The sequence below is a fragment of the Eucyclogobius newberryi genome, unplaced genomic scaffold (genome assembly GCF_026437365.1).
Source record: "Eucyclogobius newberryi isolate DKJ021-1_F unplaced genomic scaffold, fEucNew1.0.hap1 SCAF_14, whole genome shotgun sequence".
NCBI classification, from domain to species: Eukaryota; Metazoa; Chordata; class Actinopteri; order Gobiiformes; family Gobiidae; genus Eucyclogobius; species Eucyclogobius newberryi.
In genome coordinates, this window is record NW_027315768.1 from 21,807,322 (window position 1) to 21,823,113 (window position 15,792).

General features: G+C 40.3%; 1 protein-coding gene across 1 annotated transcript in view; it reads left to right on the top strand.

Annotated features, from left to right (window-relative positions):
- rftn2 (raftlin family member 2) overlaps positions 1-15,375 on the top strand; it is a 16,740-nt gene extending 1,365 nt beyond the window's left edge. Inside the window, exons 2-9 of the mRNA XM_072444952.1 lie at positions 10,559-10,739; positions 11,903-12,011; positions 12,789-12,963; positions 13,047-13,265; positions 14,207-14,313; positions 14,422-14,525; positions 14,601-14,682; positions 14,872-15,375. Of these exons, the coding sequence (XP_072301053.1) occupies positions 10,559-10,739; positions 11,903-12,011; positions 12,789-12,963; positions 13,047-13,265; positions 14,207-14,313; positions 14,422-14,525; positions 14,601-14,682; positions 14,872-15,075 (1,181 nt within the window). The 3' untranslated portion in view covers positions 15,076-15,375. The remainder of the gene's footprint in view (positions 1-10,558; positions 10,740-11,902; positions 12,012-12,788; positions 12,964-13,046; positions 13,266-14,206; positions 14,314-14,421; positions 14,526-14,600; positions 14,683-14,871) is intronic.
- The last annotated feature ends 417 nt before the right edge of the window (positions 15,376-15,792 follow it).

Consider the following 15,792-nt stretch of genomic DNA (forward strand, 5'->3'; position numbering starts at 1 on the left):
CTTCATTTGACAGACACCAATTCATGCGAGCATCGATTTTCAAAGTCACACATCGGCTTAACCGGACACGCACCCACACTAATGATAACATATCTAATTTTAACGTGTGATAATCTTTTGTTGCAGAGATTATCTTTTTTTTCCCTTTTTTCTAAGCTAATCCGTTATCTGGTCCTGGACGGCATGGCTATTTTGACTGTGACCTATTTGGAAGGAAACGGTGATTACGTTTTGAATGGGGGCCTAGCATGTAAACAGCAGGCTACCTCTATAATGAATCATGGGGAAAGTGCAGCTCTCCCAAATGTGGGGAGGGGGGTCTGGTCCTGTAGAGTATTAAGCAGTCAGTAATGGTGAATGGAACAGGCTGTCACTTCAAAGGCCACCCGTAATGTGTGCCGAGTTTCTCATGAAATGCTTTCGCTGTTGGTCCTGGTCATTTCTCTCGGTCTGTGGTAGTTCTTAACGTCTGTTTATATCAAATGGCATTCACAGATAATATATGGTATTATTTGCACATGTATAGAATCTTGGGGTGGACATTTTGAACAGATCTGCGTTTGTAAATGATAGTAGAAAGGGCTGTGTCGAGAAGGGCATCTGGATAAAAACGTTTATCTTGATTGTGAGACATCTGGAGACACTACAGTTTAGTGGTTAGGTCGACATATAAGCTTTAACCTGGAAACGGCATCCATTCTGCACCTAAAGATGTTGTTTTTTATCTTATGGATGCAAAATGTGCTTCCGTGTATTTACAGTATATAGAATGTTGTAACTGTACATCTTTTCTCCCATTGGGACATAAAGATCACCCCTTCAGAAGCACGTACAGACACACACTTTCCAGTCAGATTTGGACTATATCCTATTTTTCAACAGGATATAGTTTTCTATTCCTAAATAAAAATCCTTGAAATGTTTTGTATGTAATATGTCAACAAAATGGAGCGATCGGCCACTTTTTAGATTTCTATGTCCCATATAAGTGTAGTTTTGGCTATATTTATTCTTTAAATTGAACTTATTATATATAATTAATCTGCTCTGAATTGTGTATTGTATGAAAAGAAACTCCAGACTTTTTAATTCAATTTGCATAATTATCACCCTTCCATGATTAGAAATGTGATAACAGGCTTCTCTCTCGATGTGTGAAGCTCCCATTACAGTTGGCACAGAGCTGAAGATAAACCCAGTGGTTCTGTGTTTGTCATGTGCAGTCTGGTGACTTCTGCCAAAAATAAATATGCTAAACATTAAACAAGGACTTGTCTAAGAAAATACTGACAGTCCAATGCAGTTTTACTAAAGAGTAGTATGTTGTATGATGAGTCATATTACATGTATTTCTGAAGGCATCTCTGTGATGTAATTGTGTTCAGAGAAGCTATTCATGGTCAAACTTGTTAGCAATTCCTAGCATGTCTCAACCCGTTTGCTATCATAGTGCGGCTAAATTATTTTATTTTCATTTTTATTACAGCCATCATGAATCTGATACCAAAATAACATATCAGGGGTTGCAGAATTAAGGCAAGGCAAGTTTATTTGTAGAGCACAATTCGTACACAAGGCAATTCAAACGTCTTCACACAACAGGAAAAAAAATGCATTAAAATCACAAAGACAATCACAAAACAGTTTAAGACATAAAAAAGAAGAGTGCAAAGAAAATAATTTCATATGCACAGCTAAACGAAACTGTTTTAGCTTAGCTTTGAACATTGCCTGAGTAGATTAGATAAAAATGATTAAACAAATTAATAAAATGAAGAATACAGAATCTACAGAAATAAGAATGAATTGGTGCACCAGCACAGCTAAATAAACAGTACACAAATAGCGAGGCTTAAGTGTTGTGGGGAGTTCTGTGCAGGACTGGATGCAGAGTTTGTTCAGAGGGCGGCTCCACAGCTCCAGGGCTTGTGTGTTTTTGAGCATTAAGAACCACATGTTTCAGCACGCCCCTCGAGCACCTGAAGGACAGCGGTTACATAATGATTTTAGGTTATGGCTTTTGGCATTGATGATACGTTTTTAGAGCCGTAGTTGCTTAAATGTAGCTCAGTTCGCACATATTCGTGTCTTCCCAGAGTTTTCACACATTCTGCCTCTGCAAACGTGTTGCATGTGACAGACAGAATAGAATCACACACTTGAAATGGCAAGGTATGGGATTCAGTGCATATACATTGATATTTTACATAAAAGTACGGTTAATTCATACTGAAATGAGTTACTTTTACATTTTGGGCACATAGATTTCTAGTAGAGGTGATTTGCTGAATGCTTCACCACTCTTTGCCCCATTTTTCCCCAGCTTGTTTTGTCTAATAAAGCCACAAATAGTACCTAAATAGATTTGTAAACTGTAAACAATTATATTATAATATTAGATTATATTAGATTATATAGCACAATGTTAAAATTGACAAGATTAAGTTTATTGTATTGTCCCACAAGTGGGAAATCCGTCTTGGGCCATCAACCCACGCTGCCATCAATGCAGTGCAATAAAATACACAATCCATAAATACATAATACATTAAAAATTCATACAATTTGCCATAAAGTGTAGTTACAGGATCCAACCCCAGCATGGGATGCCAAACATTTTGGGCCGGGACTCCCAAAATAACCATGCAACTCAGGACCCTCACAGTAAAATAAAAAAGACGTCTGTAATAAGATAAATTGTAAGTCTAGGTTTATTAGGCCCGAGCGCCACAAGCTGGCGAGAGGCCTATTAACCTCGTAAGGCCGTGCGAAGCACGGCTGCGAAAGTGCGCACGTAGTGCGCACGAAATCGAGCGCGAAGCGCTCGCCCACTTCCAAACACTCACTAACGCACTCCTTCACTCACGCACGCCCCGTGCATACTAATTAGTAGTAGGAAAATGGAACATTACTGTTGTAAACGGGCGAAGCCCGTGCAAAAGTGTGCACTAAACGAGCACTTTACATTGGGATGACCCCTTATAAAGCACTCATTTGCGCTAAGTAGCTCACGAATACGTTCCCCATCTCTTGCATGTTCCGTGCATATAAGCATGTAATGCAAAAATTGAACATTATTACTGTATAGAGGGCCAAAAACACAAAGTGGGCGGAGCCCACTCAAAATTAACGAAAGTACCCGTCAGTGACCAGGGACCCACACCATCAGGCAGGAAAGCGCGAGCGCTTTCCGAAAATGTATAGCTTATGATATTTGAAAAATGGGAAACATTGTTTTCGCATCGGAATATTATTCTTTCTTCTTTCTTTCTTTCTTTCTTTCTTCTCGGGACCAACCCCCCTATTTTTCACCCAGTGAACATTGACGAAAAGTCACAAAAATTTGCACACCTCTAAAAATCGTGCCTCTCTACATTCTGGCTATTTCCCTTTTCTAAAATAAAAAAAAAAAATGGCGTGTCAGCGCCCCCAAATGTACCAAAAATGCATTGAGATAGGAAATGACCCAAAAAAATCTGATCGTAGAATCATGAAATTTGGCGCAGAGGTAGATGGTGACAAGAGAAGTAAAAAATATTATTACGGCAACGCCGTCCACCCAACCAAATGTCGGCCATATTGCTTCAAAAATGGCTAAGCATGACTCGGGAGTTTTTCCAAATGTCATACTTTTACGAACTCCTCCCAGGGCGTTGGCTCTAAAAAGCTGAAATTTGGTGAAAATGCTACTGAGGAGTGGGACATCAAAAGTTATTCAAATTACATTGATACCTCTCACGGTCACTTTAGCTAGAATTTCAGAAATCTCCCAAATTTAACAATTCTGCCGTTTGCACAGATAAAGTCCAAATTGCGTCAAATTAGAATCAGTTGTTAAACTCTTTGCCCTAAACCTACTTGAAGTGAAATGAATTAATTTGGCGCCACAGCGCCCCCTACAGATTTTATATGGAGGTTAAATGTTTAGTTTTGCGAAATTATATGAAATTTGACACACAACTCAATTTTGGCATCTTCATCAAAAAAGTTAATGAGACCCATATCATAATTGTTATGGCGTTGCCGTAGCGATGACCGAAACCTCCCATGTTATTCCAATGGGGAAATCGCCAGAACATGTTTACACCTTAGACTTTCACGAACTCCTCCCAGGGCGTTAGCCCTATTAACCTGAAATTTGTTGAGACTCATCTTCAGGACCATCAAAAGTTATCCACATTTTTATTCAAAGAGTCACGGTGTCTGTGCGGCAAAGCCGCACATTTTGCCAAGAATTCAAAATAAAATTGCTTTTTGATGGTAAAACAAAGGGGAGAAGATGTGACAGCGTCACAGATTCAGGAGTAGGCGTAATTAAAGGACAATTGGGGCGCGTTAGCGCCCCCCTCCTCTTGCGGCGTGGCGGCGGCGTGGTTATTTTTGTATTTTATTGTTATTTGTTCCAATTTCACCCAAATATACAGTTTTCAATTAAAACACATCGGTTTAATAGCGTCATCATTTTCAACTTACACCCTGAAATCATCTGGCAACCCCCACTGTATGCTTCGCGACCCCCACTTTGGGAACCACTGATCTAATCGACACAGGCACAATAGAGTCCTTAAGTCTATTCATGTGACTATGTGGAACCCTGAACTGTGTGTGTCATTCAGGATCTTATAAACCTGATATGGAGGAGACTGCTCATAGATGCTCTGCAGTTAACATCTATCCCTCTCATTTGTCCCACAGTGGCATGTCTTTATCACTCTAAAGCTTAGAGTAGATAGGCCATAACTTCCATACAAGTTCAGTTTAATTAGCTTGAGTCGCATCACACTTCATCACATCACACAGACGTTTTGAGAGACCAAAACAGGCAGAAGCAAAAGGCTTGTGGGCCCAACATGCATCCATTGACATTGTACAAGTTACCTTTTTTAAATCTTCACATAATTGTCTAATTAAGTAATACAACTCTACGTTCTTTCTTTAATTGCTGGTAGAAAAGTAAAACAAAGCCGAGTTGTAGTAGCCACAACTGTTAGTGTGAATCGAATGTGTGCTTGTGTCCCCCTTCCCTACTTTCCTCATCTTTTCCTTGAAACGATGTAACATTTCTAGGGCAAATCTCTCCACTCCAGTCCTCTCTTCTTCCTCCTCTTCTTCCTCCTCTTCTTCCTCTCGTCCTCCTCTCGTGCTCCTCGTTTGCCCTGGTTTCACTCCAGTCTTCTGAGGAGTCTGGACTCTGGGCCTGGAGCCGTGGGCAGGACATTAAACGGCATGATGGCTCATACTTACGCACAGAGTGGGTTTGTATAGTGGATGTAGGTGGGCCCGTGTATGGCTTTCAGAAATGTATTGATTATTTAATTGCATAAGTCTCACGTTACGATCGTGGGATGGCAAACGATCGCAGCATTTACGTTGTGCATAACTACTTTAACTGTGCGTCAGCGAAAACGTAACGATGTTCAGACAATATTATGTCAATCCAACAGAAATGTGTTGAAATGTGTCTTTATTATTGAGGTTTAATTATCAGAGAAATGTAAAATATCTGTGGACTTCATTACAAAAGTGCAGAAATATCACCTTATACTCTTATGTGAAAGTTTCCATCATATAGATTTTTCATTGCTATTTTTATTCAGCTGTTCTTGTTGCATTTATTACTATAACTAATATACACAATATTACAATTTTGCAACGTTAACAATATTCTTACCTCTAATCTAATCTCTAATATCTTGCATTGTGTTATTATGAATATGATCTCTCATGAAGGAAATGCTCTGTAATCTCTGGTAATCTCACAAACTGGTGGACTTTGATGGATTATATTAGACAACATTTTTATTATTAAGAGTTTGCTTGTGTCAATCTTGCGTCACCGTTTTATGAGTGCTTATTTTGTATTTCATGACAATTATATAGAATGTCCACATTTAAAAGCGTTATGGTTTGACACATTTCCCTAAAACGAAAGATTTTATGAAACAATGTGCCCATTTTCCCCCCAGTTTGACAGTTTTGGTCTGGTTGGACATAAGCAGCAGGTAATTCCACAACTGTTACCTGGCAACCATACTTAAAACAAGAGTTAAAATCCTTACAAATTACACAGCAGTTATGATTTGACAAATGATAATACCTGATAACGCCTTTATTTTGTTAAATGACTGTTTAAACTGTCAGTCCTGTGTATTTACAATGAAATGTCACTTATTGATGGAGCGGGATCCCGTTCTAGCATGACTTCCTGTAACATTCAAGTTTTAGAAGTTCTAGTCATAATTAGAAAAACGTGAGAACCTGTCATATCATATGCACTTTAAATACTGCGCAGGCATTTTTGGGCCTTTTTACCATCGTCATCAAGCTGTTTGACAATTCCTTAACCCACGATCTTGGCTTGGCTCCATGTTGCCGGGAGCTACTCGTCCACGTTCACACCTCCTTGCGCACTCCCATTCACTTCCAGTCCCATAAAACCTTGTCTTGTAAACCCAGTCTTCCCCTTAATCCCCCCTGTGCAATTCTTTTTCCACTTCTGTCACTTCTCCCTCTGCCCTATAGTTGTTGCCCCCCCTGAAAACCCACCACCCCACATCCACCTATCAACACTCGTCCTCTGCCCTCCTCCCTCTGTGCTTCTTCTCTCCCACAGAGGCCCCCTTCATGGGACGACTGGCAGCAGGATGGAGGGGAGGGTTGGAGGGTGTGAAGACTCCAAAACATGGGAGGGGAAGAGCAGGAGACTCAACAAAAGCCCTGGTTAAATGTTTGACAGCACGTTCCTCTTGGGAGACATTAGTCGCACTATGGATGCCGATGTCTTCCACTAATGCAGTTCTGCCAGATCCATGCGCTTGTGATATGAGAAAAACACGGAATATCTCAAATGAATGTTCATAGACCTAGTTATTTTTGTACATAGTTTATTCAGCCATTAAACTTAAGATATAAGAAGAACGGATTATGATGTTGCAAAGTCTTCAACGGTATAGGCAGGAATTTAAACTTGGAAAATAAACATAACACTTTTGTTATTCGGTCTTTTCCGAGAAGCTCTGATAAGGCAGTATTGTGTAGTGTCTAGCAGTGTTTTTCAACCTTTTTTGAGTCACGACACACATTTTTGGGCTAAAAATATTCCACAGTACACGACCTACTAAAACATTTCAAAAGACCTATTCGTTTAATAAAAAAAAAGAAGTATATAATGTGGCAAATTTTATCCATGCAATTGTCTGGTTCTTTAAATTTGGCACTTGGTTATTTAGATTAATTTACATCCATATGAGTCAGTTAACTCAAACTCGAGGCATACTAGTGTTCCCTGACCATATATAGAACTCAAACAGTTTTAGTCTTTGTGATGTTTTGCAATAAAATAACATGGATTTTCATTTTGTACAGTGGAATCCCCCTTTTATCTCACATTCAAAACTGCAACAGAGTCCTTTTGTGGCGTGCAGTCCACATTCCCCCGAGTGTTGGGAGCGCGGCTCACACACACAGGAATGCTTATAAACTGTAGCTGTTCGCCCTGCCTCGACTTTACAAGTTTCACTGTGGAGCCGGTGGTCTTAAGCCTCGTAACGGGGCCAGCCAGACGGCACTGGAAGCGTGTAGTCACCTCAGCCGCGCACCCCGATCACTGGGGCGCGCGTCCGTGAGAGTGTGGGGGGTTTGAGACGGCGAGGAATGCTCTTTCTTTCTCTCATTCACGCATTACCTCATTGTTTGTCCCCACCACCATTTTGCCCCCCCATGTTATCGACTCTGAAGTTAAAACGTAGTTAGTTTGTGAATGTTAAATGTGTCAGGGAGTTTAAAAGTGGGGCACATGGCCAAGCCCTCTGTGAACAGCCAGTCTTTTGTGGACACAGGAAGTACGGTAATGGTCACAGGGATTTCCAGCCAAGGCCAGAGAGGAAAACAACACTGGAGTCCAGACACGCACAAACAACTTTTTCCACTCGCTGTGTCGAAAATACAAAGTGGCGGGTAGTCTGGGTGTCTGAAGAGCTTTGTGAATGTCTTTTTTCAAACACCCCTGGGACTTTCTGATAGTAGAAGCAGTGGCCATTGCAAGAGAAAAGTAGAGCAGTGGGGCGACAGTGCTAGGAATAAGTTATTAACGGGAAACCTAAATAAGACACTTTTAGGTTTTGTACAAATGTTGTGGAGTGAAATTTCTATGTATTTTCTGTTCAGCTTTTCATCGCAACAGCCTCCTTTTGTATGCCGGGAATAGGGATGTCAAGATTATTAATTGTCAAGATTCTTAATTGTTAAGATTATTCATTTTGATTATTCCAGTCATCGTGACAATTTTGGAAGCAAAATTGTGTTGTTTTTTGTTCGATCTATTGTCCAAAAAATAGACCTAAATGTACAACTTTATTTTAATCTGGCTGTTATTGTCGTGTTTAACTTTATTTTGTCTTACAGAAAGTTCAATGCCGTAAAAGCCGGTTTCAAACATGAGGAATTGCAACATGTTAGACAACGGGAAGGAAAGAAAATTTAATATTTCACTGTTTTTTTTAGTCGCTGTCTCAATAATTGTGGGAAAAAATCGTTAAATCTCTGTTTTTTCTCAAAATAATCGTAAAAAAGCCAGAAAGTGCACAATTTTTCTAGCAAGTATTGAGATGGTAATTAGATTTGTGAATTATGTTTTAATATTGTTCAAAGGCCACATTTTAAACACGCCCTGGGGAATTGAAAAGACTGAAATAGGCCTATGAACTGACCAATTCATGAAAGAATCACATGTTCGTAGGTTTGCACAGATCTAATGCAGTTTGTAATGCAGAATAAAACGTGGTATTTGTTGGTGCTTCATAAATTACAGCCTTTGCGATTTGCTAATTGTGTCCATTCAAATTTGATAAATCTTACTGCAGCATAGATTTTTATACCAGATACCTTCCCAAATACAACTTTGTTTCATCTAGACTTGGGACTGGCGCAAACACGACACTGTCTCAAACACGAACCAGTCGTCGTCTCAGCTTCATCCACACTGTTAATAATTTGTCAATTTGTCTTTTTCACTTTTTATAGACATGCGCTACACTTTGTAGTTCTATAACAGTCTGAGTTTATGTTAGATTTGCTGACCTGACTCGTTTCTGTGACCAATAAACCACACCAGGCCTGTACTCTGTTGCCACATCACAAAAACATCTGGATTCTAAAAATATGCGGCCTTAAACGTAGTGCCAAATGTGGGGACGAGCTTCTTTCCGATTCAAATGCTACGATTGTGTCGTCAGACCCGGCTTCAAAGTCAATATGTCTCTCGAAAACAGGACACAAGAAATATGATGTTTAAGTCGGTAATATTACAATTTCAAAGTTGGCTTCTTTACTAAGGGCCACTACTTACACTGATTTCTATTAAAGAATATTTGTTTGGAGAATATGATGTCATTTTCAACACAATATACTTGGTGGTTTTATACAAGTTCTGATATTGAACAAGGAAAGGTCACATTTTTACCCTTACATTTTTATACTAGTTTTAGTATCAATAATTGTCTGTGTATCGATACTTTTGACAACCTGTAGTGATAAGCAAGCACAGTATCTACGTAAACCATTTAAATGTAGTAATTGCTGAAACAAGTTGATCGATTAATCTAATAAATAAAATAATATTACACCAAAATGACACAAGAAACATGTAAAATGTGTGTTATTGCATCCGCTTTGCATCCGGGTCAAATTTAGTAGAAATATCATTCAATAGACCTCTCTGAATCTCAACAGCTAATGTATTAATCGAAAGAATAATCAAAACGATCGTAAGTTGGAGCCCTACTTTAAAAACAATCCCATACATTTTGACTCTATAAGGCAGTGCTTTTGAGTCATTTTCCAGTTAAATACAGTCAATCTGCACTTATATTAAATACCATGTTTGTCACCGTGTTGCGTTCTTGTGTGGCAGAAGAACTGATGCGTCGGGGCCAAGGGACGGGCATGTTAAAGCGATTCACACTAGAGGAAAAAGAAACGCTCTCAGATCATCACGTGTAAAACAAAACGTGGTCATTATGAGCTCGTGAAACAGCACATGTTTGAGGCTTTGTTTGCACTAACAAGCCAACGTAGAAACTTTTCCTTTTACTCACTTTCCTTTTGTATGTTTTACAATCTTGTTTGTTGATGTACTGGTGCTCACCTTTTACTGTCCATCTGCTCATGTGTTTGTCTGAATCATTTACTATTATAAAGTAGAGACTAAATTTTAAACTTGATGTTGATATTAAGGAAAAGGCTTGATACTGATTTTTATATCAGAATGATAATAAAAAACTGCAATATAACCCTACTCTAATGCAATTTTCCCCATGTGTTTTATTTGACAGCATGTTAATAAATAAAGCTGAATCAAATTTGCAGTAAAAGACACATATTTTGCATGTTATTTAAACGTATTCATGTGCACCTTCGTTTTGTATTGAAGTAAGCTTGAGTTGTAGTTAAATTAAACTAAAGGACAATGAGCATAAGGACAGTATTCCTCTCAGCGTTTACTTAAATGAACTGTTCAAATCCACTCGAGTGAAGTGTTTTTGCGTGTCCTTTGTTACAGGGAGTCGTCCCACAGTGCAGTATGTGTCCTCCCTGTCCGAGCTGCCCCAGGCCCTGCAGCCGTACTACACACAAGGCTACGTCCTGACAGCGCTGCACCCCATCATCCTGTCTGTGGGGCGAACACGAGCGCTGCCTTTTAGTCTGCTGTACCGTGCCATTCTGGCCCGCCCCAGACCGAGGTACATTAATAATTACACTCGCTGAATGTTTTTAAGGGTCAAGTGTCTGATTTATTTGTTTTTGTATACTTTTGATGTTCCTTCCTTCTGTCTTTCATATCTATTAATTTGACTTTCATATTCATTTGACTCTATTATTTCAACAGTTCTTTATTATTGCAACTCTGAACTCTTGATTAAGATTTGTGACTTTCCCGCCTCCTCCCTGACCCTTCCACTGTGCGTGCTCATTTACTATGATACTGTCTAGTAAATGAATAAATGATGCATGAAGAGAGCTGCATATTTAATGGGAAACCATTGTAGGAGGTCAGACTGGTGTGACAGGGGGAGAAATGGGGACTTGTTTTAACTATATCTGGGATTCTATTGAACGAGTCCACCTGACAACAGAGTTTTACCTCAGCCAATAGGCTTTAACTGTGACAGATCTCAAAGGCATTTTAGTGGAAGTAAACTCATTTTAAAATGATGTATGCACTGCATGTGCTAGAGTTTATTTGGAAAATGTCAAATTGAAAAGATTACATTTATAATTGTTAAGTGTTTCTTAAAATCATGATTCAGTGAACAAGACATTTCATTACCATGGTGAGGTGATTTTATTCTCTGCAAGACATTACACAATATTACCTGCTGAACTGCAGGCTTTGCAATTTGCTCATGCACTGGTGATAGTCTGTATGATTGGGTCATAATTTTCTTTTTTGTTTTAGTTGTACAGAATGTTGGGGTACACCCTGGACAGTGGCCCTGCGACAAGTTGGCCACTGTCCAGGGTGTACCCCGCCTAAGGCCCGAAGTCACTGGGATAGGCTCCAGTCACCCGCGACCCCGAAAGGGAACAAGTGGTAGAAAATGGATGGATGGATGGATGTACAGAATGTAAAAATAGCACTCCGTTTTATGAAGTATTGAAGAAGTCACTATAGATCACTCAAATCATTGTTTACCGGTTGTGTGTAATTGCCTAGACAGTGTCTTGTGGTCATCTCCTGCTGGGTTCATTAATGATTCATGTGTTTGTGTCTGCTGTTTAAGTGGCAATGACAAGTGAACGATGAACCTGCCAGCTGGACCTGTCATTTTGTCTCAGAGCTCAAAACAAATCCTTGTCCATCACTGTTCCACAGATTAAAGGGGAGTGTGTCTGTGTTTTGCAGTAAGCAGACAGCAGCCATGTGCCACAGTGTCCCAGTGCTGAGGGTGGAGGAGTGGCCATTACCTGGAGACTCACTGACAGGAGACACTGTCCGAGCTCTCATCGACAGGGTCAGTGCACAGAACGACAATATTGCACAAACGCACACACACAAGTAATTATACAATAGTTCATCAATTTGAAGACACTAGCCATAGTTTTATAAGAATCAGAATCAGAAAAAGGTTTATTGCCATTGTCAGTGAATATTATTGGTTGTTTAGTTGTTAAAGTGACAGTGTTTAAAAGTGTTTATGACTCCAACGGCAGAGGGAAAGAAACTGTTCTTATCGCTGGAAGTTCTGGTCCGGATGGACCTTAGCCTCCTGAGGGAAGTGTCTCAAATAGTCCCTGTCCAGGGTGAGAAGGGTCGGCTGGGATCGTCCTAGAGTCCTGGAGACGTACAGGTCCTGCAGAGATGGAAGTCCGCGGCCGATCACCTTCTATGCAGAGCGCACAATGCGCTGTAGTCTCTGTTTGTCCCTGGCTGTGGCTCCAGCGTACCACACAGTGATGGAGGAAATGATGGAATGGTAGAACTGCACCTTCATCTCCGCTGTCAGCTTGACTTTCCTCAGTTGCCACAGGAAGTACATCCTCTGCTGGGCCTTCTTGATGAGGGAGCTGATGGTGGGCTGGGGGAGTCTGTAAGCTGTGAAACTATGATGAGGGCAAAATATCAGATTTTTCACATTACCCAATGAGTGATTGATTCATTTTTTTAAAGAATGATCTTAACAGACATTTCAGAATTTAAGAAACAAAAGTTGAAAATGTTAGTAGTGTTTTGTAGCCTACTTCCCAAGTAGTAATCATGAAGTTACAATGATTGTTTTGGACTTTTGCAGGTGAACAGCAGTGCTCGTGGAGGTGTTCGATTTGTTGGATCTGTCCTGCAGCAGGTGAGTGGAGTGAGTAATGGCCGTGTACACAGTCCAAAGCGAGGCTGCCGCTCGCCTCCTCGCACCCCTCCTCAGACACCACCTGGAGACAGCGAGCTGGAGGAACACACCTATAGTCCAGGTAAAACTAATGGTATGACTAAAACCGTTTCAACTCATGGATTTGGCACATGTTTTCATTATGTTTTCTTTGACCTGGTCAAGACTTGCGGTTGCTGGTCTTCTTCCACTCCTGGGCCCCGGGCTGTGCTCCGCTGGACTCACTGGGCTGTCAGTATCATCAGGGAGCTCTATCCATGCGGGTCTCTAGAAAGGGTCAGGTGGTTAGTGCTTTGGAAGCTGATTGGTTGGAACTGACTGCAGCGTACTACCGCAAAGGCTGGTCATTGGTGGACTCTTTTGTCTACTGGGACACACCTAAAGGTAAGTTTGAGCTCAGTCTTGGCCCAGAGTAGTATTAAATATATCAACTTTGGAAGTTTGTTATTTGTTTAATGTGCACTGGACCCCTCAAAATAAGATTCTACATCTCAAGTGGAGTTCTACAAAGGCTAGCTCTGGATGAATGAGGGGTTACATCGACATGCAGCAAATTTTTGTAATTGAGAAATTCCTATATCTCTCAATACTTAGTCAGTGATCACTTAACTGTGATCAGACAGATCACAGTTTTCAGCTCCACGAGTTCAGATGGGTGGGATTTTCAGGTGAATTAGCAAATAAGGGACTCCCATTGTCCGTCCAGAAACATGGCTTTATGAATTTGGGCTGCTTATGAGGGGAAAAGACAGGAACATTTGTTTCAAGGACTGAAATAGAGGTTTTATTTTATTATAAATGACAGAGGGCGAATGAGCTCCTCTGTTTCACTTGTGACAAATAAACCAATGTTATTGCATGGTTCTGTTTGAGTTTAACTCGAGGCACAATAGAGGGTACCAGGCTAACCAGACTCACTCTGAGTAAAGGATTGAAGAAGTGAATATTCTGGATCCCAGACAAGGTGCAATAGCAAATTTACTGCTAAATGGAAAAGACAGTGAGATCTGGAGTTTTGTTTTTCATCCAGTTCATCAATCAGAGGGAAGAGAAAAGCCAAAAGCATTCTTAACTACTTGATACAAAACTGTCCTTCTTCAATTCATATCTATATTTGGAGATGTCTTATTGACCTAGGAAGCTTCACTTCCTGTTCCCCGGGAGGAAGCAGAAATCCAAATAATTTGTAAACATCAAGTCTGGAATTAGAAATAATAAACACTGAATATTACAACAGGAACAGCCTGCCGCATTTAAACCAGGTCCATTATTTAATTATCCCACCTGTTTCCCTACACTGCTCATTACTCACAATATCATTCTAGGAGAGCCAGTGCCCAGATCACTGGAGGGACTGTTTGTGTATGAAGAGAGAAGCACAGCGCCCCCTGCCAACGACACTATAGTGGTGGAGCAATGGACAGTCATTGAGGTAACTTTTATATAATAATGCAAATGTCTATTCTTCGATGAAGCCAAAAACATTATTTATCATACATCTGGCGTGCAAAATGAAACGTGAATTATTGTTTTACTGCAGGGTTCAAATGTGAAGACTGATTACGGGCCGCTCCTCCACACACTGGCTGAGTTTGGCTGGCTGCTTACATGTGTACTGCCCACGCCCATCATCAGACATGACAGGTACTGCACGTTACAGAATACATAGAGCAGTATTTCATGCATTTTACCAATACAGTGTCTTGTTTACAACTAAAGTGATGGGAACCTGGCCACGAAGCAGGTTGTGTTTCTCCAAAGGCCAGTGAGAGGTCAGACGGCAGCACAACAGAGGAACAAAGTAAGAACCATAAGACATAACATTTAGATGTAGGTTGCATTATGTATGTGGGAAAGGATCAACAGATGTGACTTTTTATGAATAAGTACATCATTTTAGTTCCATAAGTGAGTTGATTATACATAAAAATACCGTACATGGTTCCTTAAGATCATAGTTGATTTACCTGTCAAACCTTTGTGTTCACAGTCAGTGTCTGTGCACAGTGAAGTGTCCAGTCGCTCCGTGAGCAGGTCGGTGAGCAGCCCGGTCTCTCCACAGGAGCTGTCCCCAATAGCTGGAGGGATCGGGGGATTCCCAGTGTTTGGCGGAGGTTATCCCAGCTCCCTGTCCCACTTAGAGGAGGGCGGCTTTGAACCCGACGAGGGCAAGGCTGAGGTCACCTGTATGTGAGATGTGCCTCAGACAACACTTCCCTCCAGACATTTACATGAGGATTTATTTTTAATAGGACTAGAGATAAACCGAGGAAGAGGATGTGGACAGAGCGGAAGAGGCCCCTTTTCCTGATTGGACAATGCTGTCAACAGACTGTTTATCGTTTCCTTTTGATCCAAGCACTTTTTATTTCGTAAAGCCATAATAAGGATTATGTTTAAAATGATTTAGACGTTTATGTTCATGTGCTGGTAGTTACAGTATTGTTTGGGAGTTTTACTAAAGCTCATTAAAACATTGGTAAATGAAAGATAAGAGTGTGTGCCATCATAATCAGATCCTTTTTAATTGATCTTCATTTGATGATTTGTGTCGGTTCCTTCACAGATGTGGTACTGTCAGTTTTAGACAATAAGTACATCAGTGCCTCCCAATCTTTTTTCCCCAGCGACCAGTGGATACGCTTGGGACCCAGAAATCCTTTTACCTGTGAAGCTACTATCTTATAAAGAAATCTAAATATTTTCTGGTTTAAAATGTTTTTCATTAAACGATGATTAGAAGCAATTAACATGCCATCCCTTCATTAAAATCACCCAATCTAGTTTGAAACCCTGAGAATCTTTCGAGACTAAGAGGTCCTGTCATATTTTATAGCATTTATTTATTGAATAGTTGGAACTTATTTTATATTTTAAGTAACAGACCTTTTATTTCGATAGAAAAGCAAAT